At 37.0% G+C, this 23,873-nt stretch overlaps 1 protein-coding gene across 1 annotated transcript; it reads left to right on the forward strand.

Annotated features, from left to right (window-relative positions):
- The first annotated feature begins 854 nt into the window (after positions 1-854).
- Positions 855-23,841, forward strand: LOC102690764 (endothelin-3). Its single transcript, XM_015364737.2, has 4 exons — positions 855-1,264; positions 2,999-3,287; positions 16,925-17,083; positions 18,804-23,841. The coding sequence occupies exons 1-4, from the start codon at positions 1,195-1,197 to the stop codon at positions 18,817-18,819; spliced, it is 534 nt and encodes a 177-aa protein (XP_015220223.2). The 5' UTR covers positions 855-1,194; the 3' UTR covers positions 18,820-23,841.
- Positions 23,842-23,873: the final 32 nt, after the last annotated feature.

Consider the following 23,873-nt stretch of genomic DNA (forward strand, 5'->3'; position numbering starts at 1 on the left):
TTAAATGATGTTGTTTTCTAGGCTACAAAAATAAAAGTCTTTAGTTAATGAAGAATACTTACAGACAAGTTTTGTTAATCTTTATAAGGTGTATCGATAGTTGTAATGATGGAAAAATTATTTAAATATCAAACGAAGGTGAATCTCACATTTTTCTTTTTCGCAACGGCTTGTCGTACTTATTATCGACACTTCTTCAACAACAAAAAACCCGCATGCTTCCATATTTAATATCAAAGGCATTCCATTTTCAACACCTCGATATTTTACTTGCACCAAATCGTCTTCTTGCTCCTGAACTCCTGCCTTCCTTGAGGATTGAAACTTAACATACAGTACTGCATCCCCGACTACATTTGTTAAACGCGTTCATAAAGGGACGTCTCCAGCTTCCTACTGTATAGTAAAAAAATATATTTTCAATAGGAGCTATCCTCGGGTCGACACGCAGAACGAATGATTCGATGTATCAGAAAGAAAAGATCCTGCTCTAAAAACCGTCAAATTATCGGTAACCTTTCAGAACGACTGTGTTACAACTTTTCTGAAACTTCACTCTACTTTGAATGCACTCTCCTTCCTTGCTACGGCTCACAGCGATGCGCTTGAACAGAAGACTTTTTTTGTTGTTGTTTTCTCGTTGCTCAGAACTCCTCGAATAAAAATCATTGATCCACTCTCTCGTCCTTAACTGAGACTTAATTACAAGCATGAAAACACCATAACAAAATTAAATAGAACTGTCATCTTATGGCCTTATCGTAGCGAAAAGGGCACGTGCGTATGCATGCGGTACTGCAGCTGTCCAGCGGGTGGTGCTTAGCTTATTTATCAACTTAGCCGTATATAAAGCGTCACGTTCTTATCTTTCTTAACACAGAGAGCGGAATGTTGGCTCCCAGTTACTTCCAATGCATTGCAAGGCGACTTGGGGAAAAGAAATTCAATTCGCAGTTATGCTGGATACTTGACCTCCCGGACTGGATCTAAACAAATGAACAAAAATGTGCGTCTTTCTCGGAACTTAACACTCGACTGATACCAACTCATACCGAGACCTCTCCTGCGTTTGGATTTCTCCCCCCTTTTTAAAAATAAAACAAGCACGAATTGTTGTGTACTTCTTGCATTGGATATAACCATCTGGTATTAGTTTTATTTCATAACCATTTTCTCATTTGGAATTATTGGGTTATGGCTAATGCGTCATTCATGGATCTGGGGGTATGGTTGCTAATTTGTGTAACAGCTGCTTTTGCACAAGGTGAGTTGGTTGCATGTTCTTACTAGAATTCAAGGAAGGACAGAAGGGTGTTATGTTACGTGCTTCTACGGCACATGCTGTATAAAACAATGTTCAGAATTGACACTTAAAATATGTAACTAAAACACAAAGACGTGAACTCTGTCCCCATCCCTAACCTTGTTAAGTCTAAGTAATTTATTCCAAAACTTGTTCAATCATTAACTTGAAATAACTCTTACGAGTGTACCTACACACTTACGTACACCTTATTAAATGGGTCTTTTGAAATGCGGTTAAGATACAACGTTAGTGGTGTTCAGGGGTTTTCTGCTATTTGTTCAAAACGAATTATAGTTGCAGTGCTTCATTGTAACTGCTATGATCGTTAATAATCACATGGAACGCTTTATATTTTATATTGGCTACACACGAAGCTGTGCAACCGCTGTGTGTGGTTTATTTCAAGCTTAATAAAGTTTGCGCTCGCTTCACCCATATGCCGCACCGTCACAGGGAAAATGTTAGTAGCTAAAGTGACAAATGACTTATTAATTATGTATTTTAGGTAGGTAGGTAGTTTATTTCGTCCACACTTCGAGCCTCGTAGTTTAGTGTGTCATCGGTTGACAGCAGATAACAGATTGCGCGTACATCTTTGCACGAACTGGGCTACGGAGGGTAGTTATCTCTAATATTTTTAACAGGGGTTTTCTTTAACTTATTAAATGTTGATATTATTTAAGAAGACAGCTGTAAATCGAAGACGGGACTTCACCGGTTTGACCTATTTGCACTTAGACCAGGTACTGGATATTCATACTGTAAACATTTAATTTAGATCTTAGTTTGGCCACGTCAGTGTAATATGGCTTTATTCCTAGTTATGCCTATTGCGTCTGATACATAAAAACTAAGAGGGCTACTGTCACCAACACGAATTATTTAACATTTTAAAACAGAAAGGGAGATGGCAGATTGAAAACGATTTATCACGTAAAGGTGTCGGACAAGATCATTACGATTAACGACGCATTGCATTAAGCCATGTAAATCATGTCAATAAGTCTAATAAGAATTTGTTTCCCCACGTGGTCATTTTTAAATTGCTCATTTGAATGATTAATTTGCCAGTCAATTTTAATCACAGGCGTGGTGTCGTTCCATTGAGCTCTATGTGTGGGTTTTTACGTTTAGTTGCTGCTACACGTGAAGACAGAGAAAAACGTTTTATTTGAAACTTTGCAGAACGACCAGTCAATAAACAGATATAAGGATATTTACCAGAAAGGGCCCCTTGCATTCAAGCTGAAGAGGCGATAATAATTTGCCGTCAAGGCTATAATAGAATAAAACACAGAATGTGAATTAAGCCAAAAAGTCCACCCTTAACGCTTAAAAGCGTTTTATTGTTGTCAATTACAGCATATGTTTTACTGTACATATGGATAACCAGTTAATCAGACATCTAAGAATGCCCCCTGTAAACTAAATATTGGGAAAAGAAACGTGTGTTTTCCGTTTAGCCGAATGAGAATCCAGTATCATAATTTCATAAAGCCGAAAAAATACAATCCTAGATTATGATTTCGTTCTTAATTATGAGCGCTGCGCTGAGTGCATATATTTTGTTGAATATATTAGCCACATTTCAAATGGCAAACGGTATCAAATGAGATACCTACAGTACATATTTGACAGACTAATTTGTTTAAAATGTATTTGACTAATCTTTTTTTACTGGTGCAATTGAAGGTTCTGCGCCTCTCAAAAGCGAACCCAGCGAAGTGAATTTGTCACTACGGACTGACCCTGAGGCGGCACGCCTGGATGTAGGGGCTACAGGTTCCACCGTGGGACCTAGCTGGAGCTCCGCGGTCTCCGTCAGGAGCGCACCTGGCCAAGGTAGCGGGGAAGCCGAGGGCGCGATCTGTGCGAAGTCAAAACCACGGAGAAGGTCCAAGCGCTGCACATGTTACACTTACAAAGACAAGGAATGCGTCTATTACTGTCATCTGGACATCATCTGGATCAACACACCAGAGTGAGTTGAAAGCATGTTCAGTTGCTTCCCGAGTTTAATCGTGTTAGTAGTGCACCAAAGTTAACTGAAAGCGGAAACATGTTGGAGATAAAAAAAAACATAAAAACTAAACCTTCATTTTAACGTTATCCACTCCTTGGTTACTTGGAAAAACATGTATTGCGCTTTTCTTAAATAATTTGTATTCTCTGCTATCTTATTGTTTTAGAGTGTATTCTCTCCTTATGGTTTGTAGTTACATCTCGTCTGATTGTGACTATTACGGTGGCGAAATACTCTCGTACGTGGTGCGGGACAGTAAACCAAACAACTAAATAATTGTGACACGGATTAGATACAAAACAGGATTAGTTTATTTTACATAAATGTGAATCATTTATCTGATTTTCGTGCTGTTGAAATGCAGCAATTTCATTTGCTGTCATCTAACTCTCCCTTAGCTAGTCTGAACAAGCAGCAGTTAATAGTCAATGAAGAGTATAAATGATGATGTCGATACCTCCCAAAGAAGTCCTAGGTGAAAACTAATGAAGCAAAATCATATTTTGTTTCAAGCGCCTCTGGGGAGTTCTTTAAAAAGATTAAAACATTGTTCCGTTTCAAAGCTGTGCATTCAATAAAAGCTACATACTAGTTATTTGTGGTATGTATGGTATGGTAGTTTATCCAATTATGTAGTTTCTTCCTCAATTGCTGCCGGTTTGACCGGTTTATCGTGATTTTCTTTGTCCTACCGATTTTTTTGTTCATTACGTGTGTGCCTTCATTCGATGTTCATGCCAGTTCACGGATGTGTCTGAGCCTGCATGTGTGCAAGACTATTTGATTAATCAGTGGTTCTTTAAATGATAATGAAATTTGTTTACGAGTGACTTTTCATATTTTTTCATTCGTTCTGTAAATGGACTTGGCTAAAACAAAGGTCTGTTTGCTTGAGATGCAGGACGGTGCCCTCTGGGCAGATTGTGTTGTTCCACTTCCTTGTAAGTGGAGAACAGCAGAGCATGGAGTCCGCATGTTAAATTTGTAACACATTTAGGTGGTGGCATTGTGTAAGTGTAACTGCGGGGTCGAAAACACTGAATAGACATGCACATTTATCACCTAATAAAAAGAGGTGACAATTTATCGCATACTCTAGCGGTCCCTTTCAGCAGTGCAATTTTCTGGGTTTCACAATCCCAGTTCAAAGAGGCGTAGAAGGCGTTTCTTTTGATTAGCTTCACAGACAAAAAATAGTCCATGTGGAGTAAGCAGACATTTTTTTCTATCATTTAACACGCCTCACAGATGGACACACAGGTGTGAATATTTTGTTTTTCTTAGGCAGTGCTAATTTTTAATAACATTTTGGCTCCAAGCTTCGATTGCAAAACAGGATTCAGAAAATTCCTGCGGGGGTGACCTTTCAGGTCATGAGGGAAGCCTTTGATTTACTGCAAAAGACAGTTGTATAGATATTTGAAGCATGTCCTTAGTGACGTATTTATCCTTTTGTTTTTCTTGACAAAGTATTGTCCATTAGCAGGCTTTTTGTGATGAAGTTTCTTGTCCTTTATCCAGTGGGATTAGTGAAATATGTAATCTTGTGCTTTTAAATGGATAAGCTAGTGAGACGAAACACGAAATGACAGCACAAGAAAACCCACAGCAATGTCTGTCTCAGGCATAGCCCCACTCTGAATTATAGTCCTCTGAATGATCCTAGCTGAGAAGGTGATGCACCTGGGCTGAAACTGAAATCTCTGAATTCCACAGTGTGGAACTGTGGTGAATAGTGAGCTGAATAAATCGCACAGTGTGTTGGTACAAAAAAAAAACCTTGGCTTTAAATAGTTCTAATCACTATGGCTGACAAGAAAGACTAAACAAAAAGCACTGAACGAGAAGAAATGTTTCTTAGAATATATTAAGAATTAAATTGCAATATGGAATATGTTAACATTTAAGTGAAAGCTGACCAAGTGCATTCCTGTGTACCATGTTACACTTTGGGGTCTTGCAAAGTACATTTATAAATACACTTAATTATAGAGCAACAAAAATTATGATAACTTCTTCTGACACCGATTGGGTGTTAGTAACTAATTTCTAAAGTTAGCATAAACCATACTCCTAATCTTATCACTATCTCTAAGTCTAGGGTTAGGAGTTAGCAAACCTTTTTAGACCTGTTTTTAACATCTTTACTAGTGTCTACTGCTTATAGATAGTACATACATTAAGTATTACTACACAGGGTACAGTATGTACTCTCTATACTTCATCTTTATAATTGTAATATATGAATATACGTTATGGAGTATATTGAAGTAATATAGCATGTTTTCCAAATAGGTTTTGGCAAAAAGAGCATCAGCTTGACCCACTGTTAAACCCAAGCCGATTCTTTCACTTTTGATCACAGAAGATCAAAATCCTTTGAGAGGTGGATTATGTTTAGCTGTACGTGCTGCTCTCCAAATGATGGACATGTATCAGGAGCTCTCTTTTTTTATTCTCAGATTCTAGTACATACCCCTGCTGCGGAATTTTCTCTTATGTTCCCAGGGGCCTATTTCACATTTCTGTCTTTAATTTACGTTGCCTGAGATCACAGGTATTTTACTTAGAAAGGTCTAAGATTTGAAGCCCCACATCTGCTGAAAAACACAAGATGAGACTGTGAACTGCAAGCGAGTGAATCAATTGCTGTGGAAGGCCATAATTTACCAACTATTGCATTAGAAGGGCCAAGTATCAGATATTAATATCTGAGGCTGCAGCTCTGTGCCTGGCTCCTCCAGTCGTCTGTTTTTACTTCTCCAAGAATCACAGAGCATATAACAAGCATCTTAAGGATGGATTAGCATGAGGGATATACAGTAATTGAGTTATCATGCCTTGTCATCCAGAGTGTGCAGAGCCTACCATCAATCTGGTAGTCAATTTATATTGCACTTTTTAACTGGAATTGGGATTGAAATAACAAATTGGAATTGGCAGTGACTTTTTATTACCTCCTCAGTTGATATTGCCAGTGCTGTAAGGCTTTGCTCAAGGTGACAACTCCTGCACTTCATGTTCAGAATCAGGTCCTGCAGACGTGCTGTTCTGATAGGACTTCCATGGAATCATTCATCCTTGGCCTGCCGCGGGCTCTCCGGTGCTTTACAGGCGAGTCAGTGATGACTGCACCCCTTCCCATTAATGACACTGCAAGGCTGCAAGTCACATGGGTTTAATGCATTTGAATGCACATATCGAGATTCCTTAGACACCATTTTTACTCTCTGTCTGATGGACAAAGGAAAAATCTGATCTCTCAGTCCTTCAAATGACCCAGCTCCATTGGGATTAGATTAGGATACATTTGGCCCAGTGTGCCAACCCACAACTTGATCTGAGTGCAGTGGTTTGCTGTCATAAGACACAGTATGAACCAACATTGTATAGAGTATGGTGGCTTATAATCATGTGATGTTGCCAGACTGCTGTGGTAACTTATAATATGAACTGGTATATTCAGAGTTCTGTGGTTTTGAAGAGGGAGATGCTTCCCCAGTCATTTACAACTTTGACGTGCCTGTTTTGTGATGTATTAATTGCAGAGGTGATTATTCAGAATTACTAAAATTATGTATGATGTGGTCTTCTTTTATTCACGTATTTTCTTAATGCACGGGTGAAGAGAAAAAGTGTCCCAAAATCATTTTTTTAATGATTGGACTACAACATTTTTTTCAGTATTCCTCTAAAATAGAAGACTTAAGACAACAATGTGCTAATGAGATCCAGGAAGCCTAATTCAATAGTTAATCCAACGTTACAGGCATCATTTAAGTTTTTCATTTTCTGTCTGTGAAACACGCCATTTACGGTGTTCAAGTTTCCACAGGTCTTTCCTCCATGCGGCTGTATAACGCTGCCCTGGGCTAGTACTGTTAGCCCTTCATTTGCTCGTCTATGGACAGCATGTTGCTCCATTGTACTTTTTGGACACTCAATCTGTATATACCTATGCACATTTTGCACATATTTTATTGTTTTTACAGTGACTATGATCATATTTTGCTCACACCTATGTATTTATTTTTATTTATTTTATTTTGTATTACTGTACGTATTCTAATTTTTCGTCTATTCTGATGTCTGTTTTTTTTTTGCTTGTCTTGGGATGGACCGCTGTAACACATCAATTTCCCTTCAGGATCAATAAAGTCTTATCCCTCTATCCTTTGCTATCCATAACAGTAAAAAAGATATGACACATGAAAGTTAAAATGATGATCTACTGTGAAAGAAAATATTACATTTTGGTTGGAAAAATAACAGTTGAAGTGCAATTTGAAAACCATTTAAACAATTTTGTTATAGTTTTTATCATAACCTAAACAAATCAAATCTAATTTTTTAAATAATTATATTTCATGAATTATAATATTAAAATAAACCCTTATTTTAGGAAATGCCAAGCAGGCCTAAAATGAAAAACACATGATAGCATTAACTGCTGGTAACCTGGGATTATTCTGTAGTGCTGAATTAAATGGATAACATGTGAGCATCTGCTCCATGAAAGGCTTTATTTCTTTTCAAAAAACGTTTGAAGTTGCTGGTACCAAGATCACATATGATTTTAGTTTCCATGTTCAAATGTGTAAGACATTGTGGAGACAAGACTGAAGTGATTTATTATGGTGAAAATTGAAACTATCTGTAAATTGGAGGTGAATTTTCAGACTTGCTGCAGTAAATCGAAATCTGAAAAATGTATTTCAGATTTTACAGGATTGTTCCACTTATTACTTTGCTTCTGTTCATGACTGTGTCAACACAGGTGTAGAAATGTCGTGTCTTTATAAATATTATAATATATCTGACCACTACCTGCCAAGTATGAAAATGCCATAAAACAATGCCAAGAGAAATGTTGAATAAGTAAGTGTTTCGGCTAAAAAGTAGGGGCAGCATATAACATTTATCTTTAATTTACACTCTTCAAATATTGGATGAATGAGGGGAATTTTCTTGAGACTAAAGTGGTTAAAAAACCCTAGGTTATACCAGAATTTTGAAAAATGAAATATTGTGGGAGAGTTAATCATCTGTAATAATTGCTTTGACTAGAAATTTGTTTGGTGCCTTGCAGTTACTTCTGTGGTTCTGTCCATGGTGCTGATGCATTTCATTTTGAACTGTGTCTGAGCTTTGTAAAACACTGCACAACATGGCCAGACAGACACAAATTAACAAGAAATAGACATTATTTAGTATTTGTTTCTGAGTGTAAATATTTTCAGTGTTAGCCATGTGCTGCTTCTCAAGCTCATCAATTTTAGCAGTTTTGTTTGAAAGTAATACAGAATAACATGACACAGAAAACTGTTATCGTCTCACTTGACACCTTACACTATAACTGGCTGGTTCATCAACAAATTAATTATTGAGGATTAGTCCGGTCAAAACCTCTGTTTGTGGAAAGAGCATTTGCACAATAGGAGCAATTTAATTGGATACATCACAATAAGGACAAGTTCAGGGTTTAATTAACTCCTTTACAAGGAGTGTAAAACTCAAAAGTTTTACTTTTATTGCTGTACAAATCTAGTCTGTCTGATAGGAAAAAAAATCAGGCCAAATTTTTATATGTAAATATGTTTCTGTGAGGAGCAGCTATATTTCTGATGCTCCATTAACAAAAAGGAAAAATAAATATTGCCATGTCAGGTCAAGAGGTTGCATTGCATGGTCTGCCGGTTTTGTCAATGAAGATCACAAGATCTTTCTTGCACATTCCATACTGTCTAGTTTTCAAAGAATGGGGACTATTCTATTCCCTCACATAATTCTCACCATGTGCAAAAAACAGTTCAACAGTCTTACATTACAAATTGAGATGGCAGTTAGAATGAATCCAAATATTTTGCATAAAAAAGAAGAAAGATTAAAAAAAGTAATTTTTGTTTTGATATAGATAAATTGCTGTACTCAAAATTGTGATATACTGTACAGATCACACATGGGCTTCCAAACTTGAAATCATCATTATAATGGTACGTGTATTATGACATCTTTGGTAGACAGATGCAGTCATATACAATCAGTGTGAATTTACTACAGCTTTTTCCTTTGCAGCGGCACTCTCTTCATACCTTAAATTCATGTAATCATCATTTTCCAGAAAACAATTTTCAGCTCCTTTTATGTTAGATGCATTCTGTTCTTAACATAGGGAAATAAATTCTTGGCATGACATGACTGGTTTCTCTCCTATTGTCTCAGAAATTGTATGCATTAGATTATCAGCTGATGACAGATGTTTAAGATGTTTGTCACACAGAACTATGTTGAGTGACGGTTTCTAATTTTCTGTGTTGAAGGGTAAATGTCTTTTACCACTGCACCTTCACACTCCCTCGTCATGTTCTGTGTGCCCTTTACAGGTTCAGAACATTCTGTTTGTGCACATCTTGGCTTGCTATTAACCTTTAATGTCAGGACTGTATCTACCATCTGTGTTAACTGTGGGCAGCCCCAGGTTTTCCTTGAGTCAAAAGAAAAAAGAAACAGAAAAGAAAACACAAAATACGACAGTATTCATTGCCTTCCCAATGCCTTGGGTATTCACTCCTAAATTCTGGATGTACAAATCTGAAACTTTCAGTGCTTGGATTGACTTCATGTTGAGTCTGCATTACATGGACAACCTCACTGAGACAGGGTTACTTCACTGTTAAAGGGCATCAAAACTGTTTGCTTTTCTTTCACAAAGATGATTAAGGGAAAAATCTGCTTCTCCATTATCTCATTAGTGTGATTATTATTTCATCCTAACCCCCTCTGAGACTTGTAAGAGGAAGAAAGTTTAGGTTTGCTTGCCTTTTTTCCCCACCTTTTATTTTCATAATAAAAGTGAGTTTTTTCCAGCGCTTTCCAGACTACAACTTTTATGAATGTTATGTTTTTGCTCCAAGTCTCTCTAGCACAGGGCTTTCTTCAGGGTGTTGCTAAAAAACAATGTAATTAAGTACTTCTGCTCTGAAGTAAAATGTACATTAATCTTGTAAATCACATTTGGTTTCAAAAGCTTTGTAAAGACCGCAGCAGTTTTTTTCAGGGTTAAGGTAACAACTTGACATACAGTACTTGTACTGCATGCTGAAAAACTGTTTCCAAAAATAAACCTTGTATTTGAAGAAATCTAAGCAGTCACACCTAATTTATATTATTAATTTGACAGACACTTGTATTCTATTCATATTATTCGTTTTTTTACTTCATATTATTCATTTTTATTTCAAATCTAAAAAATAAACATGAATCCCCAAAAATGTGAAAGTCTTCAAAACTGTTCAGTATTTAAGACCTCTTGAACAACCATGGATTCATACAGTAACAATAATGTCTCCGTCCTGTGTGCAGTGATGCTGTGTTTGTCCAGCAATGAGCCAACTGCTAGATGTGCTTCAAGTTAAAAAGAAACATGTTCTTTATAACTTTCAAAAAATCCGCATGTAACACACTTGTGTCACCTTTAGATCTCCTTTAGACCAGTAGCTACAGAGGCTAGACCACTGCTTAGAAACAGAAGGAACCATTACTTAGGAGAAATCTGCTATTTTCACAGCTTCAAAGTATAATTCTGATATAATTTCAATCATTTGAAATGTACAGTCAAATAATTGTATTATCCTTTTACATACCGTGCAAAGCTTTAAGTAATTATTTCAAATAAATGTTATTTATTGTCTGTGTAATATTATGTAACAAAACTGCCCACTTGATTTTCCTTGGCTGCGAATACAGACTTTAAATCACATTCTTCAAAATCTGTGTGAGTGTTAAAACAAGAAAAGCGATTCAAGAACCTTCACAAAATACTAAAAAGAGTACAGCAGTTGTATTATGCCTGGTTAATTTCCCATTTCCTGAAAAACAGAGGTCTTCAAAAGCTTGAAACATTTTTGACACTCTGCCAAGCTACACTGCTGGTCACTGATGTAGTGTATAATGTTAAGGTGATGATGAATATAAAGCGCATGGATATGACTTCCTCTCATTGGTACCTTTTCTTACAATGAGGAATTTCTTAAAATCTCCTTACAGGTCCCTCAGTAAGACATTAGTGACAGCTGTGTTTCACAATATGCAGTACTGTACTGTTGGTTGTCTCCTGAAATGGTTACTTCAGACCCATGCTTCTGTATGTAATAGTCAGACATTTTTGTGTGATTATAGTAGATTTAAGTAGTGTAAGAACATGTCAGACTTTAGTGAATAGCCATTGAATATGATATTTTAGAGCTTTATGCTGTGTTTTGCATAGCTCAATGCAGATTGGGTGACGTTGGTATTTAGCCTCCAGGTAAATCCATGGAACAGTAAATAGGACAGTAAAGAGTAATGAGTGGTACTTGCCTTCTACAAGCAGCAAGTCCAGACCTGCCATTTAGTAAATCAGCCCTTCTTTTCCATTAAACTTTGGAAAGACTGAAATGCGCTAATAATGTTTGAGTCTTAAAGGTGAAAATAGCATTACTAATTATAAAATTATTTCAGAAGGTTCCAGATCAATGACTGTTAATTAATTGGGATTGTCTTTATGTACTGTATAAGATATTTACAGCGTTCTGAAAACATGAACGCACAAGTATACCCAAAGTGAAAACTTTTTAAATTAGACATGCTTAATGGCATGTCAGTTCTCTTTAGAGAAAATAAGGATTAAAGTGTTTGACTGAAATCCAGCCACTAATATGCCGATACCACTATAATGTAGCTTTATAAAATATCTAGTTACCCTATTTATTTATTATTCAGGATACTCTGATGATGACACCAAGCCATTCGACCTTCAATATTTGTCATCTTTCTGAATGTGTGTCACAACAGTCAGCCTAGGCTTCAAAGTTGTCAGTGCCTTTGCCTCCACTACAAGTCCAAGAAATGTAGTGCATCCATTAATAGCCCTGTTAAAAACACGATTTCCTCTGCTATAATTTGTTTTCCTTCCATTACGTGGGAATAATCTGAAGAAAGCTGAACAGCTACGTTATTTTAATAAATGTACTTAATACAGTATTGTGTATCCTTGTACTGAAAGCCTTTTCTTATGTATTGCACTGAGGTTTTCATTTTAAATTTTTTAAAACCAAACTGTGTTGTTCAGAAATATAAACCATGCCACGGCTTGTTAAGAGGTTAATTTTAATTGCATTCAATGATATAAAAGCCTTCCAGATACTACTTTTAAAACTGAAATTGAATTGTTTTTCTTGGCATCTTATCTGGCCTTTTGCAAGGAAAACTTTTGGTTCAAATTTAAATTATTTTAAATAGAAAATATTGCTTATGAGGAAACAAGGTAGGACTCAAGAATACACTCAACTGTTTTACAAGTCTGTAGGCAGTATGTGAAAGGACTGGGTGTTGGAAAAAGGTTTTCTGGCTCTCCTATTCTGTAATGGATAAAAGAACACACTATTGGAAGCTTCTGAGCTCTGTTAAGAATTGTATTTAACCTGAAGCTTGTGAAACAGGGCAAAGCTCAAGTCCACATTCAATACCTCTGACCCTGTAAGTGTTATTACTGTGCACTGAGGGTAATCTCAGAACCTTTGGGTTTTGAAGCACTCTTTGAGTCTTGTTGTGCTGTTGAGACATGTGATATATGTATATAATGAAACTTAAAAACATGAGCCCGGATTCATGATAAATTTAAGTTAATTTTGTTCAGTTATATTTGGCTGTGGTATCACTTCAGCATTTGTTTCTCCTTAGATTCTCCCAAGTAACCTGATCCCATTGAGTCTGTAAAACAACTTCCAGACCAACGATACTCAGGGAAGTTTTTTTCTCAGGTACTCAATTGAGTTTAGTCCAGTGACCCAGCCGGGTGTGCGCGGAATTGATACCAGAGTGAGGCTTTTGCTCTTTGAACTAGTCTCAAAATGTGGCCAAAATGACGTAGTGCCACAAGATTGCCATTGACAACAAGCCAACTCCTGATCTTGGCATCGCTGGCCTCCAAACTGGTATACTACTACAAGCACCAAAATGAAGTCATTCCCTTACCTAGATGTTTGCAGTTGCCCCTGTATAAAGTTTCTGAGCATGAGTTCAGGGATCTTCCATAGTGCCCTATTACATCAGCAGAGTGTGCACAAGCTGGGATTTTCTGGGTCCTGGTTGATCTTTGGTGGTTCTTGTTAATCGGTGGCACTGCTAGAAATGAGTGAAGGTGGGTGGACCACCCTGAATACCTGAGCAGCTTTCCTATTATCATGCACATTCCCTCCGGGCCTCCGAACCACTGATCCGTGAAAATGCAGGGTCACTGAAACCAGCAAACCTGCGTGCCTTGTATGCATGCAAAACTCCAAATCTTTGCTCGCGCTCACAGGCAGTTTTTTAATGCACACATGCGGTCACTATTTCTGTCATTTTGTATATCTGCTACTAGAAGACATGGTGATGTGCAGCCCTTGTCTCTCGTCATACCGTCATCTTCATGTGCTTTGCATAATTCATAGCACAAATACTTGCTGCTTTTCTAAAGTCCTTCAATGTACAAGAAAAACTGACTCAGAATAATGTAGTTGAGACTGATTACAAAACAGTATGTAAGGTAACCCACAATCGCAGAGCGGGTTTCAGTAATGGAAATTCCTCGTTTCAAGCCTTGGAGATCTGTGTATCTTGCTCCACACTGTTTTATAATGGGAAAACATTGACACGGACAATTTAAAATAATTAAACCTAACCATTGAGGTCAGAGTGAGTACAAGGGAGGAGCAGATGGTATGTTTAAAGAGAGCTCCCTATTTTTAGGTTGCAGAAGGTGATTTAAATTGCACAATAGAAATGTAGACATTCATATTTTAAAACAGCTGAACACCTTCCTGTTAAGTGATGAAAGCTGTGTGAGCATCTGTGCTGAACAGACATCAAAGTGAGCCATACTTCAATGTATTTTGTTTTACTATCAAACTTTGAAGCTTACCAGGCTCCATTTTTATTCTTGGTACTGATTGTGTGTTCTGAGGAATGAGTTTAGTTTTGTGTGGTTGATTTATATCTGGTGTTTCAACTGCTCAGCAATGAACTGCAACATGTGATTGCAGGTGAATAAATACTGCAGCCAGGTACTGGCAGTAGCTGAGAGGGATCTGTCGGCTTAATTAACATTGCTGTCAACAATCAAAAGTCAGGCTGTGCAATGGCAGTGAGTGAAGCTCTTTGAAAACAGAGTTCCACAGTTTCACCCTCATGCTGTGAAAGACTGTACTCTCTGTGAACAGATTATAAAATTAATTTTGGGTAAATTCATACTGGATATGAAACAAACTAAATATGATCTGGCCCCATGCCAGATCTGATATTTGATGTGTAAATATGTGATGGAAAGCAGACCGCTTCTTTGTAACCCAGCTTGATCTCCACCCACTTCCCTAAGATTTATAAACAACTGGGCAATCATGACAGAACGGTGTATAATGAGCAACAGAATATTCTCAAATCTCAGATCTTCTCTGCAGTCATTCAGGGTCTAAAATGTGCTGATGTCAGAATCGTTTGAATAACTGCATTATACACTGAGCATCAGGAAATACTGTACTTATCACTGGGCATGTATGTTTTTATAAAAAGTATAAGGAGTTTGATTATTGATTGACTTTTTATGTGAGAGGCTTTGGTTGTGGCAAATTGTAAGCATTAAATCGTCTCTTAGTTAATTAGGCATAGCGAGAGGGTGCCTGAAAACCAAGAAAGAAAAACCGAAATGACTAAGTCAGCTAGGTGAACTCGTTGGCAGAAGAGCCAAATATTCTTTGGCAAGGCTTTGTATAGGAACGTCAGCCAGTGTGGTGCAGATATGCAGCGCATTATACTAATTGTTGTGTATAACAGACAGATTGATGGGGAAGTTCAAGTGTAATTAAAGTCAGAGTGGGAGGCACTACAGAACTCCATTTGTAATGATTGCTGGTGGCCTGACTGCTCAACACTACTCTGACAGTCCTGAAGACTCACTCATTGCCCTGCTTGCCGTTTCATCCTGCAGTGACAGAATTCCAGGAGGTTAATTCTTGTCCTCCTTGCATAGGAATAGGCCAATTAGCCCTATTAAACATTTGAGTGATAAACTGGGACTATATGTGGGATTTAGGGGCCAGAGACCCATGAACACAACAGCATCTGTAACCTGATTCAGAGAATGCATTAAAAATGTACAGCTTGGATTGCTCCCGCACACAATTCGTTTTAGTGACAGCTGTGATTTTCACTGTAGAGCCCCTGTTGATCAAACCTGCTGTCGACAAGCGTATCGGAAAAACGCATTTACTTATTTCATGTCAGTTCGAGAAAATGGCAGGTCTCTTGTTAAAAACTGTTTTAGTCATTTTCCTGATAAATTAAAAACAAATCTGAAACTTTCATTTGAATCTTGGAATACTAAGTCAAAATCCAAGATCCATACTAAAAGGAGATATTATCTGTATTATGATGGCAGAGCAGAGAATTTTATTCTACACCATTTGCATTTATTAAGCTTGAATTTCATTTTGATTACTGTATGTTTTACTGATATATCCAATTTCTTGCCAAATTTACCTATGCTAGATAAGATCACATGACAACTTAAATTTTATTAAAAGATTATTTCAGGCTAGATTGTGAAACAATAAGAGTTACTTAGTCAGGGGCTGAAAAACCATGGTAGAAGACAACTGCCCTTTTCACTTAGCACTGAAGCAGCTCTTACAAGATCTTGGAAAGTCTGGTCTGGAAGGTGTGTATCTACTCTATATGTTTGTTGTGTTCCTTTACAGCTTATTTGACTATAATGTTGATTTTTAATTTCTCAAACTGAATAACTAAAAACCCATTTTCATTAACATTGGTTTTTAAAAAAAAAAAATTGTTATGTTTTTACCAGTTGAAAAAAAAAAACCTTGAAGATTGTTATAAATTATAAAAAATGAGAACCTGTCACATTTTATTTATGCTGTATGTCTCAGTGTTGCTTCAGCAGGGCTCAGATATGTTCCTAATTCTTCAGCTCCCCTGCTGGATTTAAATCCTTCAAACACTCTCCTCAGCGGTTGGTCTTCCTGTGGTTTTAAAACCTGTTTTAGTGTCATTATAGTAGAAGTGTGCAAATCACACATTTCCACTAAGAGCCATGACATTGAAAGGAAAATGAAAATGAGCATATTTTTCTCCTTGGCATTTTTGTTTTATGAAATAAAACTACAGACATCTGTCCTTGTAAGGAAAAATATATTTTGGTTGATTAACAGGGTCGCTTTAAAACTAGAATATTCTTAACGGGTAGAAATACTTTTGGAAAACTTGAAAGGGGAAGCATAATTTTAAAGGATTTTCTTTTGCCTTAAGAGAAAAGCCTTTGATGAATGCCAGCTGCCTGGACTCACACATGGAGGTACAAATGCACAACTATAAAAACTCCAGTCAAAAGAGAAACGATATATGTTGATAACAAGAACACGCCATGAACAAGAAATAGAAGTTCGAGTAGAAGTACTTATGTGATGTGAGGAATGATGATGTTAGTGTCCACATTATGTCTCTTCACTGTTGTTTTCCAAATGCTTTTCCCCCCTTTGACTCACTCTCTTTGCTCTCCCCAGGCGTACAGTTCCCTACGGACTCTCCAGCTACCGAGGTTCACGGCGAGCGAGGCGCGCGGCCGAGCTTGCACACGACACTGCCCAGGGCCCGGCGGGCTCTCTCCGCTGCTACTGCGTGGACCAGAGCGACCCGGAATGTGACGTCTTCTGCAGCAGGGGGTGAGGCGTGCCTCTTGTCTCTGGCGAGGATGTGAACCAAGAGTGAAAGCAAACACTTAAGGAGGTGTTGGTTTCGGGGCATCATAATAGTAAAGGTTCTGTAGGTGCTTAGAGGTGTGTTTGGGGATTTTAAATTTTCAGTTGAATTACGACTGAGAAACGGTGGTAATTTCAGTCAATGACATACAGCAAGTAACTTACTCAAACTGGTAATCATGACCTGAGGGCCAATGACCAATCAAATCCTACAGGAGGCCTGAATGAATGGGAGTTGGGCACAGAGATTGATGCTAGATCGGTTGATGTATTGAAACTTGAAATTGCCAATTATCTTTTACATTATTCTCATCCAATATGGAACAGATAATGAGTGGTAATCCACTTTCCACTGCAGCTTTGTACTGCACATGGGGAATGAGGACTTGTGCATGCACTTTCCTGGGACGCCCATATCAGGAGTGAATGGGCACCCATTCGTATCGGCCATTCACAATGAGAGTGAAAGCAAATGGCTATGTTGGTGTTGGTCTCGGGGCGTCACAGTAGTAATGGTTCTGTAGATACCTAGAGGTGTGAGATGTATAGCAAGAGTGTTTCACTACTTGACACTATGAGTTCTGTGGTGTAGTTGGCCTCTCGCTGAAATCTCTTTAAGCTCCTGGGCATCTGACAGGTCCCATGATTCTCTGCTGCGAACGCAGTGCTAGCCAACTAAAACTCACCTGACCCCGGCAGTGTTTGGCCACCACTTAGGAGAATTCCACTCACAGACTCGAACAGCACTTCCTGCTATTGAAGGCTGAAAGGCAGGGACTCGCAAAAAGAAATGAATTTAAAGTCACTTGGAAGGCCTGATAGATGTTTGTTTTTCCAAGTTTTCTTTGGTGTTTTACTTGGTCCATGTTTCCCTAGAACATAAAATGTCTAAGCTAAAAAAGAAAAATACGTTTGAATTAAGAACCTGTCTTTTTAATGGTAATGGAGATCATATAGTTGTGAAGGAATAAGGGTTTTAAACTAACCAGGGAGCTGAAGAAAGGAAAACGATGAATTTATCTGAAGTTTTCATCTCCTTCCCATGCTCCTCTGCTGTAGTCACAACTCATCTGTTCACCAGAGCATTAATGCTTCAATGATAAATTAGTCATCTTATTACTGAGGAATAAATCAGGTCACCCAGTCTCATAATCTGTAGTGAGCTGGCCATGAAAATACAGTAGTTTTTGTATTGGCAATTTTCCCTAGCATGACTTTGATAGATTCTTCATAGCGTTGTAGAGCTATGACTGATAAGAACAGTTCCTTATAGGTTAAATTTTCCAAAATAAACATGATAGATATACATCATTTACAATAAGGAAGAAATGTGGATGTCATGTGTTTTTATGCATTTTTGTTCTTCCTGTCAGTGTTAAAGAAAAAGAGAGCTGTGGAGATTAAAACGTTGCAGCTGAACTAGCAGTCTGTATGTTTTAATAATAAATACCTACATTCATACAGTTATTACAAACGCTTTCAGTCTCTTTCAGGATTATGGGAACTTTCAACAGGTCATCTTTGAATCGATTTATAGCGCATTCTAAGAGGTTTTGATCACTCTACAGGAGAATTTGTTGAAAGAGTATTTCATAAATGCGAAGGAAACGGAAGATGTTTTCTTGTTTTTAAAAACGCCCCCAGCCTTTGAAAAGACTAATGTGAGCCTTTTTTTTTCTACCAGACAGAGGTCTCCCTGACAGAAGACAATGTGAAGGCCACTGCATACATGGACTCCACTAGACCTGGGTGACACCTCACACATTTTTCTTCATAATGTATTCTTTACAAAATTAAAACAGTCTCTAGGCGGCACAGACTGGTTGAAAAGAAGACAAAAGGGATCATTGTAGAACTCCCTGACATTGGATTTGTAATGCTGCAAATCTCCTGGATTACCAAAGACATAATGAAATAAGAAAGAGGTAAGGAACTCTGGAAAGTTTATTTAAAAAAAGAAATTCAAATATTTCAAGCAAAGCAAAGACTGGTTGAGAAAGACACAATATTGTTTTAACATCAGTTCTGTTGACGCAGAGACCTGTGGATTAATCAGCAGACAAAAGAGAAAACAGGATTTTTCCGTTGTCTCCTACACAGATAGCAGAAGTGGCACATGTGTGGTCACACCAGCATGATATTTTTGGATGTATCAAGAGAAGATCTTATGAAGGGGCACAAAATGCCATTATGACACATTCAGCAACAATGAAACTATAAACCTCAATGGATTATTCATAGATCTTTGAAAGAACTTGCAAGGAAATGAGCAATATACTGTCCCAGTTTTTAACAGTACTATTCATATTGTCTTTGTGGATTTTTCTACTGTGGAAAGTCTCAACATTTTAGATTGCAATCAACCCAAAGTTGACTAACTTTTCATTGAAGCAAATGATATCAAAGCTCATACTGTGTTGAGGTTGTTTCCAATTTTCTTTCATTACAACGTGAAAATAATGCCATAAACCTTTGTTTCAACACCAACATGCGGTTGTCATCAGACTGTCTATACTGTCTGGAAGTATAGTCCACACAAATAGCCTTATTCATTCACAATAATTGATGAGTTGGAGTTTTGATCATATTTAAAGTGCATTGGATTTAACTATGGGAGAGAGTTCCAAACACAATTGCAAAACACACCCGAGTCAAGGTCTGTTGTTAAGACAAAGACCAAGAGGAACTCAGAATGTATGAGAGAAATATTTGCCTGAAAGCCTAATTTCCTCTTGTCACATATAAGTACATATTTACTGTATATAAATGAAAGTATTAAAACTAGTTGAATATTTGATTCTAGAAACAGCCTAGTAATAATTTAGAGAATGAAAAATTGTATTGTTTTGTACAAAATAAAGGTCCCTTAAAATTACATATAAATAATACCCAATAATAAATGTGCATTTACTTTGAATATGTTTGCAATAATTTTACATTTGGCACATATATATATGAAGTGTATTATTCCTAATATAAGAAAGTATGCTTAGCATGTACCATAACTGTTATAGCATATAACTGTTAATTCTTACATAGGTTTTTTTTATCATCTCAAGGGCTTGTTCAAAATCATATTCTTCAAAAGGTTTAATGCATTATGAGTGGGAAATAGTTACAGTAAAATGAAAAAGTAATCGGTTTATGCCATGCTGAAAAGATAAGAAAGAAAACAACATTTCGGCAGTGGAGCCTTCATCAGGTGTCATGATCATTATTAAAAATAAAATATACTCATCTAAGCTGGATTCTGATGATTCATAGCTGATTTCTGAAATTGCTTAAAAGGGTTGAACACAGACCAACCACAGGATCAGAATCCCAGTCTTCCTTAATTCATACATCACTGAGGAGAGGTCTATCAAACGGTGTTCCACAGGGAATCTGGTAACTCTCCGAAGTGCCATGTGAATGAAGTGAGTAGTTTTTTATAAATGTGGCTCTCTGGATGCCAAATAAGGTATACAGACTAACTATTTAAGACATTGAACTTTCTGTGTGAAATATTTTGCTTTTATGTTCTAAACACATTTTACAGAATTTATGTCTATCAGAAAAGAAAGCTAAGAAACGGATTAAATTATTTTTCTGGTCTGCTTTGCATTGACTCATTGTGTGGAGACCCATGATACTAGCCAGTAAGATGTTTAAGCCTGATAATTACAGGTATGCTTTGAACAGAAAGTAGATAGCAGAAAGGAACCAAATTTAGCCCAGCCCGTGGAAGATTTATTCCTTTGCTGTAAAAGGTGTTTGAGACAGGATATGCCTACGTACATCAAAGGAATTGGAAACAGATCGTAATGTAAAGTTGTGAAGAAGCATTAAGACAATTTCCTGGGCTGTGAACTCAACATGAATTGTTACAATTTGCACTCTACACAAGACCGAAAACATCTGCTGGTTTTTAAAAAAAAATTTCCTCCGAAATCAAAAGCCAATAGCCTTTGGAGGTAATGTATCGAAGTCCTGTGAGCTTGTTACTTTATCATTTCCAAAACATTGAAATATTAGATGCAGAAGAAAGACAAAGCTAGGTTAAAGTTGAAAATGTGCAAATGACATCTAGAGACTAGAAAATTTAAGCTACAGAAACTACTTCTCAAACATCTCTGTTAATGCAGTGAAGTATAGCAGGAAACCCAAATGACACTGGATATAAAAAGAAGCAAAGGACCACTTGCAGCCACTGCAGCAGTTTCTTCTGAAAGGTGTTTTACAAAGCTTTCCACCTTCTGTTAATTCAAATAATACCAAACACCTAACACTCAGAGTATTGGCTCATCTGTGAAAGTTCAGGCTGCTATAAAAAAAAAAACATCCTCCATTGTTCCTGCTCATATACTGTATCTCACAGTAGAGCCTTCAGTACATGGGTTTCATAACACTACATACAGTAGATTCTTCATTTGAAAAGTATTTTGTAAATAAAACTATAGAAATGAACAGTACACAGGTGCATACTGCATGACACAAGAGCACTATTGTCTCTGTGCATGTGTAAGGATATTAACATTCCTTTATTAGCTGTACAGAAACATTTTATAAAAACTTAAAGGTCACCAGTCCTCAATGGTAGCAGGGTCCTATGGTTTTCACTCCACTTAACCCTTTAATTATATAGTTGAACCCATTTAAACTTTTACCCAGATTTGTAGCTGGTCGTGATCTAAAGACATTTACTCTATGAAACGTCCTGGACTGGGTCCCTGAGACATAGACAGGCAAAAATGCAGTGCTGTAGTTCCACAATGTTAATGTAACAGCATTAAGAGACTGTAAGAGACTGATATTTTACCACTAATAGTTTTGTCATATATTCAATTTGAGATTGTCAGTTATGGGTTTATATTACAGTTTAAAATAAATTATATTTTGTGAACCTGTGTTACTGCAATGACTCTTTAATTAGCAGGGAACTATGTAAGAATTTTATAATGACCCCCTAATGTGCACTATTTAGCTACATCCCCTCATAAGCAGAAACATCTGGGAGGTTTAAAAATTAAAGTGGCTCTTTTTAAACATATTGGGATAGACTTCATGTAGAGACATAAACACAAGGAAAGTACTTATAAGCTTTGTTTTCACTGATCGAATTAGATGTTTATATCTGAGAACAAATGTGTATATTAATATAATGATAATAATAAACTTTATTTTATATAGCGCCTTTAAAGGTGGCTTCTCAAAGCGCTTTACAGGATGACAATAACAATAAATAAGAAGACTACAACAATAAATACGAAGAATACACAAGATAAGACACAATTACAGCAATACAACAATAACAATAGAGGAGACTGTGGAAGGTGGTATTAAGAAGAGCAGAGGGGCGAAGAATGGAACCAGTTAAGTAAAGGCTTTTCTGAAGAAGAAGGTTTTGAGTCTGGATTTGAAGGAGTTTAGAGAAGGTGACTCTCTGATATCCTTGGGTAAAGAGTTCCAGAGCTTGGGGGCATAGCAGGAGAAGGCCCTGTCGCCCATACAATGTAGACGGGCTTGGGGGATAGTAAGGAGGGCAGAATTTGAAGAGCGGAGGTTGCAAGGTGAGGAGTAGGGCAATAATAGTTCAGACAGGTATTGAGGTACCAAGCCATGTAGAGCCTTATAGGTGTAAGGTGTAGGAATAAGTCTCTTAGCATCCCTTGTAAAAGTTATGACTCTTAAATATATATACTTCAAGTAGGTAAAGTTAAGCATAAAAAACTATGCCACACTAAACACACATATGTGCTGCACTGAAGAGGGTTTATTTTAAACATCATAAATTGCATCCCTTCTTCTAAGATGCTGCAGGAAAAAACAAAATTGACAGATGCTGCAAAATAAGACTACAGAAGTCTACAGAAGGATAGCTGGGGACTGGCTTTAATGCAGTGTATGTTCACATTCTTTAAAGCATCTGATTTTGTAAACAACTAACAAAAGCACAAAGAATCTTTGTTGTTACTCCTTCTTTTAAAGGGAATTAAACAACATACTACAGGGTATGAAGATAAGAGATTAACAAGGGTGGTACATTTCAGTAAAGCACAAATATTATTGAAATGTCACTGCATTAAAAATGACAAAGTACTTTAAAGCATTAGAGACAAGGCAGAAAAGTACAGAAAGGTGTGCAAGGCATTGCACAATTAAAATAAACAATGCTGAAGCAAACTCATTTGCAAGGATAGTAAATACCATGAAAAACGATCATGCAAATATACTGTGCTAAACATTAGTCACAGAAATATTCAGAGGTGTGTGTGACTAAGCATCACACAAGGTCTGATAAGAACAGAAACCTACTGTACACCTGAGACAGGTGCATTAGGGTTAGATGAAAAACAACAGGACTCCATTTTAGAAAAGTCTTTTAGATACAGACTGGGGAAAATGATTCAGAGTGGAAGGTATGGCTCCCGCTGGGATGTTTTGTTTATTTGTTTGTTTTTTAAAACTGCACAACAAAGCAAGATTAATGGGATTTCTTCTTACCTTTAATTACAATCTCCCCTTTAGGGAAACAGATGACAAGCCTCAATCAAGGAACTCAATATAAAACTACCTCAGGTTTCTACAGTGGTTATGTGCACAGTGTTAACTGTCTTCATACAGAATAAAGATTAAGCAGTATATAAAATCCTGTACTTTTTATAAAAAATGTTTTGTATTTAAAAAAAAACTCTAAATAAAACATTTATGCTTTTGCAGACACTGATGTCCTGCTTCCTTTCAAAAGTGTTTATCATAGCAGAGGTATGAAATT

Source organism: Lepisosteus oculatus, chromosome 16, assembly GCF_040954835.1.
Source record: "Lepisosteus oculatus isolate fLepOcu1 chromosome 16, fLepOcu1.hap2, whole genome shotgun sequence".
In the NCBI taxonomy this organism is placed as follows: Eukaryota; Metazoa; Chordata; class Actinopteri; order Semionotiformes; family Lepisosteidae; genus Lepisosteus; species Lepisosteus oculatus.

Bases quoted from the DNA above. Each gene is read 5' to 3' on its own strand.
- LOC102690764 (XM_015364737.2), top strand. From the start codon at position 1,195: ATGGCTAATGCGTCATTCATGGATCTGGGGGTATGGTTGCTAATTTGT. The intron at 1,265-2,998 runs GTGAGTTGGTTG...GTGCAATTGAAG, and splicing joins AACAGCTGCTTTTGCACAAG to GTTCTGCGCCTCTCAAAAGC. The intron at 3,288-16,924 runs GTGAGTTGAAAG...TGCTCTCCCCAG, and splicing joins ATCTGGATCAACACACCAGA to GCGTACAGTTCCCTACGGAC.